Source organism: Colossoma macropomum, unplaced genomic scaffold (assembly GCF_904425465.1).
Source record: "Colossoma macropomum unplaced genomic scaffold, Colossoma_macropomum, whole genome shotgun sequence".
NCBI lineage: Eukaryota > Metazoa > Chordata > Actinopteri > Characiformes > Serrasalmidae > Colossoma > Colossoma macropomum.
The window spans coordinates 37,466,084-37,481,678 of record NW_023494802.1 but is presented as its reverse complement, the minus strand read 5'-3'; the positions used below and the strand labels follow the sequence as shown (position 1 = coordinate 37,481,678).

Here is a 15,595-nt window from a genome sequence, read left to right as displayed (position 1 = left end):
GCAGTAGATACTGAATAATTTATAGTAGTTACAAAATAATCTGCAGTAGATACTGAATAATTTATAGTAGTTACAAAATAATCTGCAGTAGATACTGAATAATCTATAGTAGTTACAAAATAATTTGCAGTAGATACTGAATAATTTATAGTAGTTACAAAATAATCTGCAGTAGATACTGAATAATCTATAGTAGTTACAAAATAATTTCCAGTAGTTACTGAATAATTTATAGTAGTTACAAAATAATCTGCAGTAGATACTGAATAATGTATAGTTATTGAATAATTTGTAGTACTTGTATTTGTAGTTACTATATCATCTGCTGTAGATACTGAATATTTCATAGTACCTACTAAATAATTTGTAGCAGATATTGAATAGCTCAAAGTAGTTACTAAATAATTCATAGTATTTAATTAATAGTAGATACTGAATAATTTATAGTAGCTTCAATTTAGCAATTAATGCAACTGGCCGGCCAGTTTTAGCACTTCAGCAACACAGTTTGACTGTAATCACCAAAAGACGTCAGCCATGCTCTCTGATAAGAATCCTCACAGTTAGTGCTGAGCTCTCTGTCCTGACTGTGGCTGTCAAGAGCCAATATTCTTCACCCTTCATTCTCTGAATTATTCTTGAGTTTTATTTTTTAGTCTCCATATACGGACTCTAGAGTGACCAGCATGTTCAGTACTTTAAAGCTGTAGTGCAGTGAAGAACAGACACAGTCAGCAGACACACATGAAATATATACTTTAATGTGACCATATATTTCTCAATATCAGTACAAAGTGTATCAGGTTTAGTCATATTTTCATCATATTAGGGTTCTGTCCAATATCAGAGTAACAGAGCTGAACCGAGCGGTTAAAGCAACACAGAGGGAGCAGAAGCGTTCGGACTCCCAGGTGTTTCCCAGGTCAGAACGGCAGAGACAGACAGACAGGCAGAAAGAGAGAGGGGAGAGAGAGAGAAAGGGGGGGAGAGGGGCGGGGAGAGAGGGAGAACAAAAGAAAGGAATGTTCTGACAATAAAAAGGAGCAGCTCACATTTTTCATTAAGTCCAGTACCTTTTGCACGTATGTGAGAGGCCTCAGCGCCGACTCAGGATCAGCCCAGGCTCCGCCCTCTTCACAACAGAGGCCTGAAATCTGGCACAGAGAGCTGATCTGAGAGCAGCGCTTTGGGTCACTGCACACTTGAAGCACCAGAACAACACTGGCTTCAGCACCAGCCCCAAGATAACATGAAGAGGTAAACCTGCTCTTCACTCCCACACAGATAATCCAGACTCGCAGACTAAACCTGTTCAGGCTGAGCTTAACTACACTAAATGTCTCCAGTGTACAGTAGGTTTTTAAACCTGTCGATTAGCTTGAACTGGACAGCTGGAATCTTTGTTTTGTTTTTGTTTTTGTGGTGCTGTCCCACAAATAGATCTTCATTGGGGAGGGGGTGGGTGCACACATTACGTTGCAGTGCATGCTGGGAACTGTAGTGCAGCTCGTGGTGAAATGGGCTAATATTAATAGAAAATTATAATAATTTCGCAGGCTGAACAGGACTGTGCCATGGGCTGGACTCGGCCCACGGGCCTTGTGGATTTTAGAAGAACCACTTTTGGTTCTTTAAGAACCTTTCAATGGGTGGAAGGTTCTTCTTTTTCCTGTAAGGATACCATTTTAAGCATTTTTTGTTCCGTCAGCAACGACTGAGAACATTTAAAAACGTAAAGAACCTCCTCATCATGTAAAGGTTTTCTATCAGTTAAGAGTTTCTCCTAGAACCGTATATCCAAGCCAAGAACCAATCAGGAGCCTTTACTTTTCAGAGTGTAGCCTTGATCATGTGAGCATTACAGGCTGAAGAAGCTCCCTCATAATGTGGATTTTTATCAGTTAAGACGTTTAAAATTAAATTACAGTAAATCTCAGTAAAAATGACAGTAAATCTACCGTAAAAAGCCTTTTTGTGAGTCTGATTATATAAAACTGCCTGATTATGGAAGCTGATCAATAACTGTGAGGCCCAGTACTTTCCTAACTGCAGCAGCAGTGGGAGAACACCATTTTCGACCAGTTGTGAGAGGAAGCACAGCCAGTACTACCCACAGTATTACATTACTGCCTATGTTATGATAATACAGTACTTCATTATTAATAATTGTGAATGTAAGAGTGTATATTCTCTCATTTTACAAAAATCTATCAGCTATGCTTCCTTATATCAGTTTGATAAGAACTAATTAACATCCTCTACATGATGCAACAAGCATGTATTCTCTTTAAAAACTGGTGGAGTCCAGATTGTATCAGGGCAGGTATGAAGAACAGGCTTTAAAACAATGCTGGGCTGGTGGAAACCGATTCATATTCTCATAGACAAAACAATTTGACTAGTTTACACCTGTGTGAGCAGCTGCCAAACAGAAAAACAACGATTCGACCATAATTAAAATACTCTCTATTTACACGCATAAATACAGACGACTGCAGGAGATATTTAGATACTTATTTCTGACCGTAAAGCTTTTGACCATGCAACGCTCTGGACTCAACCCAGCCATCAACACGGATCTCTCCAGAAACTAGCCTACAGGAACACGTACACGCAGAACCGAAAATAAAAATCACGTTTTTACCGTGAACACGTAAATATACTCTGTTATTCGTACCGTTCAGCTTAAGCTGCTTTGATTAGTCCTGCACATGCGAAATGTGGTAAAAATCAACACCTTTATTTCCTTATTTATCGGATGCTGATCTACAGGCCAAATACTACACACTGAGGAACATTAAATATACACACATAGAAACTGTCCAAAAATATATAACAACTGGATTTATACATACTTGTATCTGATAAATACTGACGGGTTCGCATCCCTGGACTGCTAAGATATGACGCTGTTTCAGGCACCGGCCGCAGGTATGTCCACCGCAAGCGAACATCCTGGATCTTTCCACTAGAATCATCACTGAACACACATCCAGATGTGTTTATTTTTTTTGTATTTTTAAGCCATTTGGGGTTTTGCACGTATACATGCTCACTCACAATGGACACTGTTAGTTAGCGTAGGTGGGAGGAGAGGAAACAGGCATCAATTTCTATTATTTTTATTTAAAATATTATTCTTTAGATTCTACCAGCTATTCTTAAATATTATATCCATAGATACTACTAAGATTTTTAAATTCAGGAAGATTTGTATACGTTTATACGGGATGAAGCACTCACATTAGCACTTACCATAGCGTGTTAGTACTTTAAAGCAGACTCTACATAAAGGCATATGAATACATGCGCAGAGTTTATGGGATTAGGTGTCTATATGTCTGAGTGAAGCATTCAGGGTGTTTAGTTTTGGAATGTCAAAGGTTTGGGGACACCTAGGCTTTTAACATGCTTACTCTGTAGATTTGTTGAAGAAACTGAGGGAAAAAGTGATTAAATAAAGCCCATTTAAAGACTAAAGCCAAAGCCCAACCACTTTATCCCACTGTTGCGATATCAGCGTTGGCCTTTGGGCCAAAGTGATTCAATATGTGCTTTTAACAACAGTTTGGAATAGAAAAAAGTAAGAAAACTGTCAATAGTTTCAACACTTTGATGAATATGATATGATTATACTTACTTAACTATAAAGTATCAGTGAAAATCAAACACTGGAGGAAAAAGTCAAAAAGCAGGTGAAATATCCCCAAACTTTGACAGTCACTGTAGGCATATTAGGGATCTACCTGTATGACTCTGGTAAATGATTTCAGATCTATGCATTTGGGTCTATATTGGTGTATATAGCTTAACAATCTGCAGTGTATACAGCATAAAAGTATTAGGCTTAAATTGTAGTGATTAGCTTAAGCATTCTGGGGCGTATGGTTTAGGTTCTTGGGGGTGAATCTACTCTTCTAACTGCCTCTCCCACTGCGAGACTTTATGCCTGTACCGTTTACCTGAACTCCCGGTCCCGCCTCTACGAGCGGGCTTTTTGTAAGTGCATTGGTTTAGATCGTAATAATTCCGTACCTTTACAGAAATAATACAAATAAAAAAGAAAGCTCTCCGCTGCCTTAAGTACCACCTTTACACAATTAAGGCACCTGGCTCACCCCTCAGGGTTCAATGGCTTCTTCTAATAAGAAGAAAACAACGACAACGACGACGTAGCGAACAAAATCAGAGACAGAGAACCGGAGCAGAAGAATCGGATCAAAGTCCGACGAGGAATGTCAGTAAATACGTCCATCGTGTGTTTGTGTGAGAGAGAAGTGCCACGTTTCACATCCCAGAATGACTCGGCAGTAACTATAGAACCAGCGTCACCATCGAGTTGCCACAGTTGCTACAGCGTTTCAGTGGTGAGCGCCGGCTGCTGACCTTGCACTGTTGTCCTGACGCTGACCAGACCAGGGTCAAGAATTCCCCACCCCTACATGCCTGATCAAAGCATTAAGCGTTTGATAAAAAAAACTATCCATGCTCCGCCCACAAATATGTTCTTTCGTAGCAACTGTTGCCAAGTTGTACCAACAGAACATTAGCAGAAACGCCATTCAGCCCTATGAGAAAATGGTAGTGAGCATTGGAAATTAATACAGATACAATTTTGATATAGATTCATATAAAATACTTTTTCCCTATACTTTTTTTTTTTAATTCCATCCAAAGGTGGGCGTTGCTAAGCCACAGATGAGGTGGTGAAATTGTATATTTACTGGCAGTGATGGATTCCAGATTCCTGACGTTAACAACATGCGTACAAAATTCAATTTGACAGCCAATCAGCAGTCTAGATATTGGAGGAAGCCTGCCTATTGGCTCATAGCTGCTGATAAGACTCATTATATATTAAAATACATATTTAAATATGGTACTGAACAGCAGAATTTCTCAATACTCTGAGATATAGAAGTGATTCAGTACCATAAAGGAACTGAATTTTGAATTTAAGCCTTTCCAGTTCAAAATGCTATGCTACTGTAGCTAATTGAAACTGGGCATGTTGGAAACAGTGACTTTGCCACCATGCTAACGTTAACTCGATTACAAAATCAGCTGTTTTGGGGCAGGGAACACTTGAAACTGCAGGTCAGTGGGTCCCCAGGACTGGCCGTGAGAACTCAGTAGCCCACGTTGAGCTTAGTCTTGTTCAGCTCGCGCTCCAGGTTTCCGATCAGCGTGTCGATGCTCTCCTGCAGGTCGCGCAGGTTCACTCGGTTACTCAGCACAGGGCTGATCTCATGGATCTTCATGTAGGCCTGGTACGTGTGCTCTTTGGGTCTGTGCTCGTCTCTCTCCAAAAGGATCTGATCACCCCAGGGTTTTAAGACGGGTTCTTCAATGTCCTGAGGTCCGCTAACGCTAACGCTCTCCTCCGTCTGCTCTTCGGCGCTCTCTTGCTCCTTCACCACCTCCGCCTGTGTGCTCTCCGCTTTCTCCATTGATTCGTCCACCTCAACAGCGTCCTGTTCACAGGCTCCGTCCCCAGCCTCCTTCCTGCTCTCCTCGTGTCCAGTAGAGGATGGTTCTTCGCTCGGGACGTCATCGTAGTCGGCCTCCTCCTGGTGGGGCTGCTGGAGGTACGTCTCTCTGCAGCCGCTCCAGTCCCCGGCATAGCGGTTGCTGGGGCTGTCCAGCCGGCCGGCCCGAGGCCGCAGAACCCCCACCAAGTCAACGTCGGTCAGGTTCAGGACCTGAGGACGATCCTTTCTCCGCCTCACTGGAGCAGTCACTGTTGGGACCGTCACTTCTGGGATAGGCGTGTCTGGAGCAGGAGATGGGGGTTTACCCTGCGCATCCACAACTGAAAGAGAGGGAGGGAGAGAAAGAGATTCAGTGAACAAGATAACTAATCATGAGTGGAAAAAACAAACAACAAACACATGCATGAGAAACACATGCCAGACAGGCACAACCCTGCTCTTCTGGAACTGCCTAGTTTGATGTAACACTCATTACCAATGCAACTAAAAACATCTCCCAAATAAATACAACTGGTCTGGGATCGGTTCTAATTTTAAATCATAATGAATAGAGTTAAATGGACATACGGGACACGATTCTGTTTCGAAGCGCTGATGTTAATAATATGCGTAAAAAATTAATTTAGACAGCCAATCTGCAGTCTAGATTTTGGAAGAAGCACACTTACATTTCGCGACAATCTTGGAAGCCTAAATATTAAAGAAAATGAAAAAACGAGAAAGAATTATAACTCGATTTCTTTTTACATACTGTTTCTTTTATTTACTCCCATTACATCATTCAAAGCACCATTTCTTGTTCTCAAGCACACAAAGAAGGATTTCTGAGAACCACATAAGTTCTCCTGGAAGGAGAAAAAGAGAACACTGCGGAAGAGCTAGCGTAACGAGCTAGCTGCACTAGACCACTGGCCACGCACCGGAATGCTAGAATAAAGTTCAAGCCTCAAACCACACCAGTTCAAACCATTTCCCTTCAGTTTACCTGCCTGGCTCAGCTCACTAGGCCAAGTTAACCTCTCCGCTGATTTTAGCTGCTGCCTACAGGGGGAGGCGACGAGACAAAACACACAACAATCAAACAGCATGAACATGTTAAAACAGCTAGTTGTCACTGCAAGCCAATAAAAACGCTTTGATTAGCATGACGCACTGATGTTACACTACACGCCTCACAGCAGCAGCAGCGCCCCTGACTGTGATGAATTCACACTGGTTAGGGTGTTAGCTGGGTCAGTTTACGGCAGTGCTGAGAAGGAACCAGAGTAACTTCATTCAGCTCATCTGGTTGCTTACAGGGAAAGTCCACTGAAATTCTATAGTCGTACATGTTCAGCAGTGCACTGAAAAAATGCTGCTTTGAATTCATTTATGTACTTTTAGTTCCACATGAATGAAATATACCATAACATAGTTACTGTCACACATTTTAATTTTCAGCAAGAACTGTGTTGATATAATGTATTTTATTCATGTGGAACTGATTTTACACATTTATACACGTAAATTCCAAGCAACAATTTTTTCAGTGTCCCATAATACAAAAAACGTGGTCCGTGACTATAAAAAGATAGTCACTGCAAGCTAGTATGCACAATTTGGCATTTTCCTGGTAAAATGCACACCATAATGCTGCCTGATTGATTGTAAAGAAACACAAAAAAACACATAAACCTTACACTACAGATGCAACAACTGAACCTTTTCATTTTCAACTGTTCTACTGAGAAACTTTATAATTCACTTTAATAATCTGATGACAAAACGTATTATTTTTATTACAAAAAATATGATTGTCACTTATAAATGTGTTACTCGTTTGCTTTTTGTATATATTACAAAGATTCTATGAATTTCTTTGCTTTTTATTTCTGGTTTTTAATTCAACCTTCTTGAAATTCTACACAGTAATGAAAAAAAACCCTGAAAAACTACTATTTGCAAATAAAGCAGCATAAATGTTAATCTGGGGAGTCTTGCCCAATCTGGCAACACTAAACAGGCTGCTAGTATGGTGTGAATTGTCAGTGATGCAGCCCGATACGCGACCATCGAGGAGAGTCTTGTGGGTTTCGCTGACAGGCACAAATTGCATGACATGAAGTTTGCTTGTCTGCTCTGCTACTGACTAGCCAGTACTTAGCTTGATATAAAAAAGTGTACAGAACCACAGAGTTTCATAAAAGAGGTAAATATCAGTTACTCTCACAGCTTTACAGCTTTCTATTGTTTCAGTCATCAAATTTACCGACTTTTATCAAAGTCATTGCAAAGCTCGTCTGTTTACACGCGACAAAAGACCTCCGCAAACAAAAACAAGTGATAAAAATAACTGAGTAAGCCCAGCAAAATGGGTTATTAAGGTTTAAAGATTAAGACAAGTTAAGACAATCATTACATCACTACGCTGAAAGAGGGGAGGACCGACTTTCATTCACTTCTGGCCACACTAGCATTGTTTGGTTGACTACCTCTGTAAGGACGTGCGCTATTCCTGGTGTAAGGAGGAGCTGCTCTGTAAGCTCTGGTGGTTTAGAAGGTCGATTCAGGGCTGAAAGGGAGGAACCTTGAGGCTGCGTGAGAGTAACTACTGTTGGAGGTGAAGAAGAGACCGACGCTGTTCTCTGGAGATCTTCTCACTGCCACGGCCCTGACGGACTAAAAATACCCTCAACTCCACCACTCCTCCCTCCCCCAAGTCCTCTTTTTCTTTCTTCCCCTTCATTCCATCCGTCTATCCACCACTGGGCGATCCCTGACTGTCCACTTCCTCCTGAACACAAAATTATACACCTATGCTTTGACTAACACAAACACATACCGCAGCACAAGGGCATTCTGCTCCTGTCCACAGTCCCAGACTGGGCTGGAAGTGGCCCTCTGGGAGGAGGCTTTAAGTACAGCTCGGCTGTTCTGAGTGTTCGGGGTGAAGCGGGCAAGCGCTGGGCTAAAGGTTAGGTCAGGAATGTGTGTAATTATAGGCCGAGCTTATTGCATTCTTCCCTGCTGGAAGTAGACATGCATGAAGTCTGGGGGGGGGGCAGGGCGACGGGGTGGAGAAGAAGAAGGGGGTGGAGGCGGCAAAGCTGAACGCAAGAAAAGCATCTTTACAGTGGACTATCTAAATGAAGTGTTACCCAATATAGAACAAAAAACAGAAATGCACGTAGAAGAACAACAAAACAATAAGAACAATAAGACTGTAGTGCCGTCAGAGCTCTAGACATTATAATTTAAATTTGATCAAAAGGTGTTGCTGCGTGTGCAGTGTTGTTTTGCAGAAAGTAAAAAAGCATTTTTGGATTAAAAATAAATAATAATATGCAGAAGTGCAGACTAAAACCTGCCAATATGGTGTGTAAATGTAATGTATTATATGACTATGCAATTACATTTAAATAATACAACAAAAACACAACTAAAAAGACACAATCGGAGTAAAGGTTAAAAGGATCTGAATGATCAGCATACATTCATTATTTATTTATTAGTTAATGAGTTGAATTAGGTGTTTCAGATGAGACAAAGCCCAAAACTACCCTGGGATCTAATAGCAGGTTCACTGTGTCCATATGATTGAGGTATTTCAGGTTGGGGATGCACGATAATATCATCATCATATCAGTATCGGCAGAGAAGTATTGGCAATGAACAGATGTCTCGAATTTGGCCGATAATTCAAACTGATATTTAGTGAAGATATATATACAGCACATTTTATTCATTTTACTGTATGTGTCTGTCTCAGCATCGGCTAAAACACTGGCCATCTGCATCATCTGCCTAGACTTCCCATATCTGTTCATCATAATTACGATGCAATGGGACCCAAGATACTGTAGCAGGGACGTGAGTTAAACACGGCCAGAGCCTTGACTGTCCCTGGATGGAAAAACAATACGCAGCCAAGGCCTCTATCACTGCCTAGTCTTGTGCACCAGGGACCCCATTATGCTCCAAACACACAGCAAACACACTCTCAGCCAGTGGGGCAAGAACGGTAACCCAAACATCAGCGCACCAGAGGCTGAAGCTTTCCTGGATTAACCTTGGTGCATTTATGGGTGTTGAACAAAGAAATGTCATAATCTGGCATTATTATTTCCCTCTCAGAGCTCACAAAAATGTGTTAGTGCATATTTTGATTTGAACTGGATGAAAAGTTTGGTACTGTCTTGTTTTACTGAAAGCAAAAAGAATGCTTTAAATTTCTGACATGTTTTTGTAATTTTTGGACATCAAAACAAACGAAAGAAAGTGCTCTCGGTAAAGAACGTAAATGTAATGCAATACATCACCAGGCACATATTTAAACAGTACAACACAAAGACAGTGATGACTCGATATCAAAGCTACACTATGTAAGATTCGGAAACGTTGCATGCAACAAGCGTAAGAACATTCTGTAATGAACTTTCTGTTTCAGAACCCTTTCCCCGAAAAACACCTCTCATCTTCCAAGGATGTGAGTGAATTATTTGCTATTGTCACCATATCTTCATTTTGCAGACCTACACTCTTAGCAAAAAAGGGCTCTATATAGTACCAAAAAGGGTTCTTTGGCTTTTAACAATAGTGGGACCCTTTTTGGTGCTATATAAAACCCTTTTCAACAAAGTTCTATATAGAACCATCTCCAGCACATTCTCCATCAATCTGAAGGACCTTTTCCCGATGCAAAGAACCCTTTAATTATACAGAGAGTTCTATGAGTATTTATGGCTCTACATAAACCCATTTTCTTTACTAAAGAACCTTCAAAGGACCATTTTTTTTCAGAGAGTAAACATCGAGCCGGAACTTCATTTTGAGCCTGTAGGTGTGACGTTTATATGTAAAGATGTACGATGTGCTCTGAAAGTCTCCCAACCCGGCGCCTCCAACATTTGAATGGTTATTTCCGGCTCTGCAGGGCGACTTTCAGCAGCGCACATTCATCACACACCATATTCTGGACTGTTTTTATTCTCCTGAGTCAGTAACGATACTTCTTTCATCAGTCTTGCATAATGCTGCCTTAAGCGTTAAAGGGATGTGAAGTATACAGAGGAGCTTGTGTGCACTCTTCTAATGCAAAGTTTAGGAAACGACCAGTCCAGTCCAGTTCAGTACAGCCGCAGTGACCCTCGTACTGTGGAATTCTTCGACAATGACATCAACAAGACCCTGGACACACTGTACTCTCTCTCTCTCACTCTCTCTATATCATCATCATTCACAGTTGACCAGTGATCCCAGAGGCATGCAGCTGTTGTGCAGCGTGTGGTGTGTGTGTGTGTGTGTGTGTGTGTGTGTGTGCACGTGCATGCGTGTATTTGGTGGCAGTGGGAGAGTGATAGCACTTCAGGGCTATTTCACCCATTTCTGGAATGCTTCCCTCGGGCACGGGGCTTTCTCTCATAGTCTCACACCTCGAGGTTTTGGTTTACATTACAATACCTTACTCTATCTCTCTCTCTCCCTCTCTCTCTCTCTCTTACATGCTAAAGAAGATTAGAATGGCTGCTTGATCTGATGGGTCCCATATGGAAGCAAATGTTCCTGTACTATGTTTAGGAACCGCAGGCGTATCAAAGCCTGGAGCTTCAGAGTGGCTTCAGCCTACAGTAACACGAGCCACTGAAAAGATCTGAAAGAGTCTCATTTTTAAATAGTACTCTGACCCACTCTGCCCACCAGTTTTACCCTACGTTAAGAGTCAAGAGTCTCTGATTAGCATTATAATAGTTATTAGGTAACAGACAGTCTCTGCGCTATATGTGGTATAATGTATTATATTACAAATAACACTTTAAACAGCTGCCTGGTACAGAATATCGTAACGGATTCCACTGACTCCACTTCCAGTTTTAGTTGCAGTTTGTTAGCACGTGAATCCGCGCCACCTCCCTGTGTGTTGTCATGCAGGGTTTTTTTACCTGGCCAGAGCTGCAGAAGATAGTGCAGGACCTCAATGTGCTTTTTGAAGTGCAGGGCGCTGGCCAGCTCCTCAGAGTCCACAAACACTCTGTTACTGAGGCACGACGCCTCCTGTCTCTGGCTCAGCAGGACTGGACCGAAACACACTGCCAGGTTCTGACACGTCATCTTGTTCACCTCATGATGGGACGCCACGCGCTTCAGGTGGTCCAGAAGCTTCTGCAGAGTCATCTGGAAAGAGTGAGATAACAGTGTTCAGGTTCTGTTTCTGACAAGAGTGCAGATTAAAACGTCTCCCAAAATTCCTGTGTGCATGTACTAGTGAGCCACTGCCAGATTTGAGTAATCTGATTACAGAACTCGCAGCCAGTACCTTCTCAACCTCCGGCAGCGTCTCCAGCAGGCTGACGGTGTGTTCAGAGTCGGCTGGATCGTTCTCACAGCCGCTGGTTCCGATGAGCAGTGGACGCTTGGCCATTGCTTCTAGAACGGCTTCATAAAGCGATTTAGAGATGAGAGGAGACGGCAGCTCCCTCAAATAGTCCTTGAGAACACCTAGAAAAGGGAGAAAAAAAGAAAATGAAAACGGGAGATATGGTGAGAAACAGAACGAGAGGTTTACACATCACACATAATACATCATACAAATGATACAGTATCCACCATGTATGTACCATATACAGGTATACATGTATTACTTTCATAACCATCCAATCACATCCAAGAATTTTCTGACTTGTAATACAGACACTTATAAAATCAACATGGATTACCAGTAATGAACATTTATTTCTGGAGGATTACAAATGTAGTAACATTACTAAAGTACAGACATTTTAACACAGTGGCCTAGTGTGTCCTAAATGCTCAGCTCTTTTAGAGACCGGTAAATACGCCATGAAATACTGGTTTGAAATATGATATAAAATCTAAACTCTCTGATGCTAATAACTTTCATAAACAAGGATCTGCTGATACCGATATTCTAATATCCTAATGTTATTGTGCATCACCAATACAAAACATTTTACAATATGAAGTTGAAAAGAAATCTAAACTTTCCTGGCCAAGTACATTTGCATATATGAGGATTTTAGTGGAATTAATGCACACATAAATGAACAGAACAGAATAGTAAATAGTAAACAAGTAGAACAAATAAATAAATTAGTAAGGAATAAAGACAAAATATACAAATTCACAGTATGTAAATTAACTGTACAGGGTATTTACAAGAATACAGCATGCATTTTACACTGTTTAACTATTATATATGGATCAATCTACTGAACTGGTTTAAAATCAGTTAAAAGTTACTTGGACTGAAAAAAAGACAAAATCTTTTTCCTTTGAGTGACGCTGTACATTAACTATGTTTATTTTATTAAAACAAATGCTTAAATATTCCATTCTGTCCAAAACAATCATGACACGATCGAAATGTTTCAAAATGTTCCAGTAGTGACTGTTTCGGTGTGACAAATTTAGCTAATTTTGAGCAGAACTCAAAAACGCAGGCAGTACATGTCCAGCAAACACAGCTTTGAACAGCTGAACTCACATAAAATCACAATATTTCATTAAAACACAAAAAGTTCATTTGATTTCAGAAAATAAGTTTCAACAGTGAAAATTCTTAATGTTCAGACTTTGTTACACATTAACTTCGAATCAATGGGATCTAACTGCTCACCATGTGGCCATGAGGGACAGGGATGCAGTCTCACTTCCTGCTCTAAAATGCAGGGGTGGGGCTAAAATAAGGCTCCGCCTACAGACTTAAACTCTTTGTTTTGGTAGTGGCATGAAAATGTAGGACAGCATTTTTTTTTTAACAAAGTTTTTTTTATTTAACAATTAAACTCATGATAAATCTAACTTCACTGTGTTTTAAACAGTGTTTAAACAGGTAAAATGTTCCATAATGTGAAGCCTCAGTGAAGTCTGAGTGCTCACAGGCACAGAGAAAGCGTGCACTTCCCAGACAAGCGCAATACCTGACAAATTATGGTGAGTATAATCTCATAAAGCAGAGTCATTATTCAGCCTTTCAGAGTTTTTCTCCTGACTGCTCCACTTTTTCCCTTCCTCTCTAAGAGCTGGCGGCTTCCACTCAGCTTGGCAGCCAGAGGGAAGCCCATTGTTGTGGTGGCTTCTGAGAGGCGCTGGAATTTGGCCCGGAACGTCGGGGTTGGGAACGGCGGAGACGGGAGTGTTCCAGAGGCGGAATTTTCACACCTGAGCATTCAGTCTCTCAATGAATGACATTAAACACGGGAGCCAACATGAAAGTAACACTGCTAATCAGGAGACTGGATCTGAAACTCTAACACTAGACTACCCTGATTTGAGGGCCAAACTGACGGAAAACTCCAGAAATCAGGTAAAAAACAGAAAGAGCACTTTATCCAGCGTGGATAAATGGGGTCTAAGACTAGATTCATTCGCTCGTAACTGTACCTGATCAGCCCTCCAGAGACTGAGGAGAGAAAGAGAGAAGCGGAGAACGCTCTTGGCTAACGCTGGTTCCGATTAACAGACTCCAAATAGAACAGCTAATTCAGTCAGACCCAACCTCTGACCGAGGAAGTGCAAAGGGCCGGTCTAGAAATAGCATTTTGTCGGCCTCTGAGACGCGCAGACACAGGCTGTAAAGGTCTGTTGACGCTGCCCAAGGCTGCTTTCCTTCTGTAATTAAGACACACTTCAATTGCAAGAAGAGAGAAAGTGATTAACTAAATTAATCTGACCCGCTAATCCCATGCACGAAAGAGTGGACCAGAGAGCGGATTAGAAATTACCCGGGATTAGGACTGCTGCTCAGGATACACAAAGAGCAAGGCAAAGGCACATCGCTCGAAGCATTTAACAATCAAGTTCAGGTGTCACCCTTCATTGCAAAAGATCTAAATGACTACTTACACAATGTATTTGCTAATAGCTCATTAGCATGCGCTTGGCATCCCAGCAAAACTTGCACTTCTTGGAATTAATCTGAACTATTACGTAACTGTATGTCACAGCTGTAGATTATCTGACTCTGCAGGCATACTGCGTCTACCGGCGGACCCTCAGACTACTTCTATTTCATTTAAAGGAAAAAAAAATCACTTAGAAAAGCTAATGTGGCTAAAAATGCAGTTGGTGAATTATAGTGGGTAATGCCGCACCCTCTACGCAGCAGACTGGGGTCCCTGGGCAAGACTCCTAACGCTACTTTCTCCTACCTCTGTAATTCAACAGTAATTCACTCTGGATAAATGCATCTGCCAAATGCAGAAGCTGTAAAATGTAAAACAACTGAGTTAGCATGTCCTTAGCGCCATAGTACCAACCGTCTGCTATTAGAATTCATTCATTGTTAGCAATGTTAGCATTTTTCATACATTACTTCTACTCAAAGGCCAGAGAGAGAAAGCTTTTTAACAAAAAAATTTCTTTTCTTTCTAACATTTTAAACCATATCAATCATTTAGTTATACCAGGGGTCGCAGCCCAAATGTTAAGAAGAGCCATTTTGTCCTTTCAACAAAAATCAAACCACCTTGGGAGCCACAACATTTTATGTCTATTTTACCACCTTGGCTGTAAGTATGTCTCAGTATGTGTTAAGGTACTAGTATAGGATAAAAAATACTTTAAACGAAGACGCAGACTTACTTTGCTTTAAAGCTTTAGCTCAGCTATAACCGCTTTTCTCGCATCTCCAGCAGGAAACTTTTCCACAAAAATGGAATGGTTTATTGTAAAATGTCTCTCAGTGTTCGACTTTTACGAGGCTGAAGTCGCTTCTCATTCGCCAGCTTCTTGTTCGATATTCTCCCATTCCACCTTAAATGGTGCCTGAGGCGCCAGAATGTACCATTTAAGGTGGTACAGGAAAATAAGAGCTGGTGAATGAGAAGCCGACTTCAGCCTCACGACTTTTTAGAGTTTGACAGTTTCTCGCTACAGAGATACTAGCTAGGCTAGACTGCTACGGTGACCAGCAGCCAACCTTCAGGGTTAAGGGGTTAATTAGCGGTTATACATTAATGCCAGCGTTTGTTAAAACTGTGTAAGAACTAACTGTCAGCAGAGCTTTATGTTACTGCAAAGGATGATTATTTTATGTTTATCTACAAATCTAATTCTGCTGTGGAGCCACAACAGTGCAGTAAAAGACCACACGGGTCTCTGGAGCC

The 15,595-nt window shown here is 41.2% G+C and overlaps 1 protein-coding gene across 1 annotated transcript in view; it reads right to left on the bottom strand.

Annotated features, from left to right (window-relative positions):
- Positions 1-739: 739 nt before the first annotated feature.
- The window catches only part of syde2 (synapse defective 1, Rho GTPase, homolog 2 (C. elegans)), a 59,129-nt gene continuing 44,273 nt past the window's right edge, over positions 740-15,595 (bottom strand). Inside the window, exons 5-7 of the mRNA XM_036592368.1 lie at positions 11,785-11,966; positions 11,411-11,642; positions 740-5,812 (exon numbers count right to left, since the gene is read on the bottom strand). Coding sequence (XP_036448261.1) covers positions 5,130-5,812; positions 11,411-11,642; positions 11,785-11,966 — 1,097 coding nt within the window. The 3' untranslated portion in view covers positions 740-5,129. The remainder of the gene's footprint in view (positions 5,813-11,410; positions 11,643-11,784; positions 11,967-15,595) is intronic.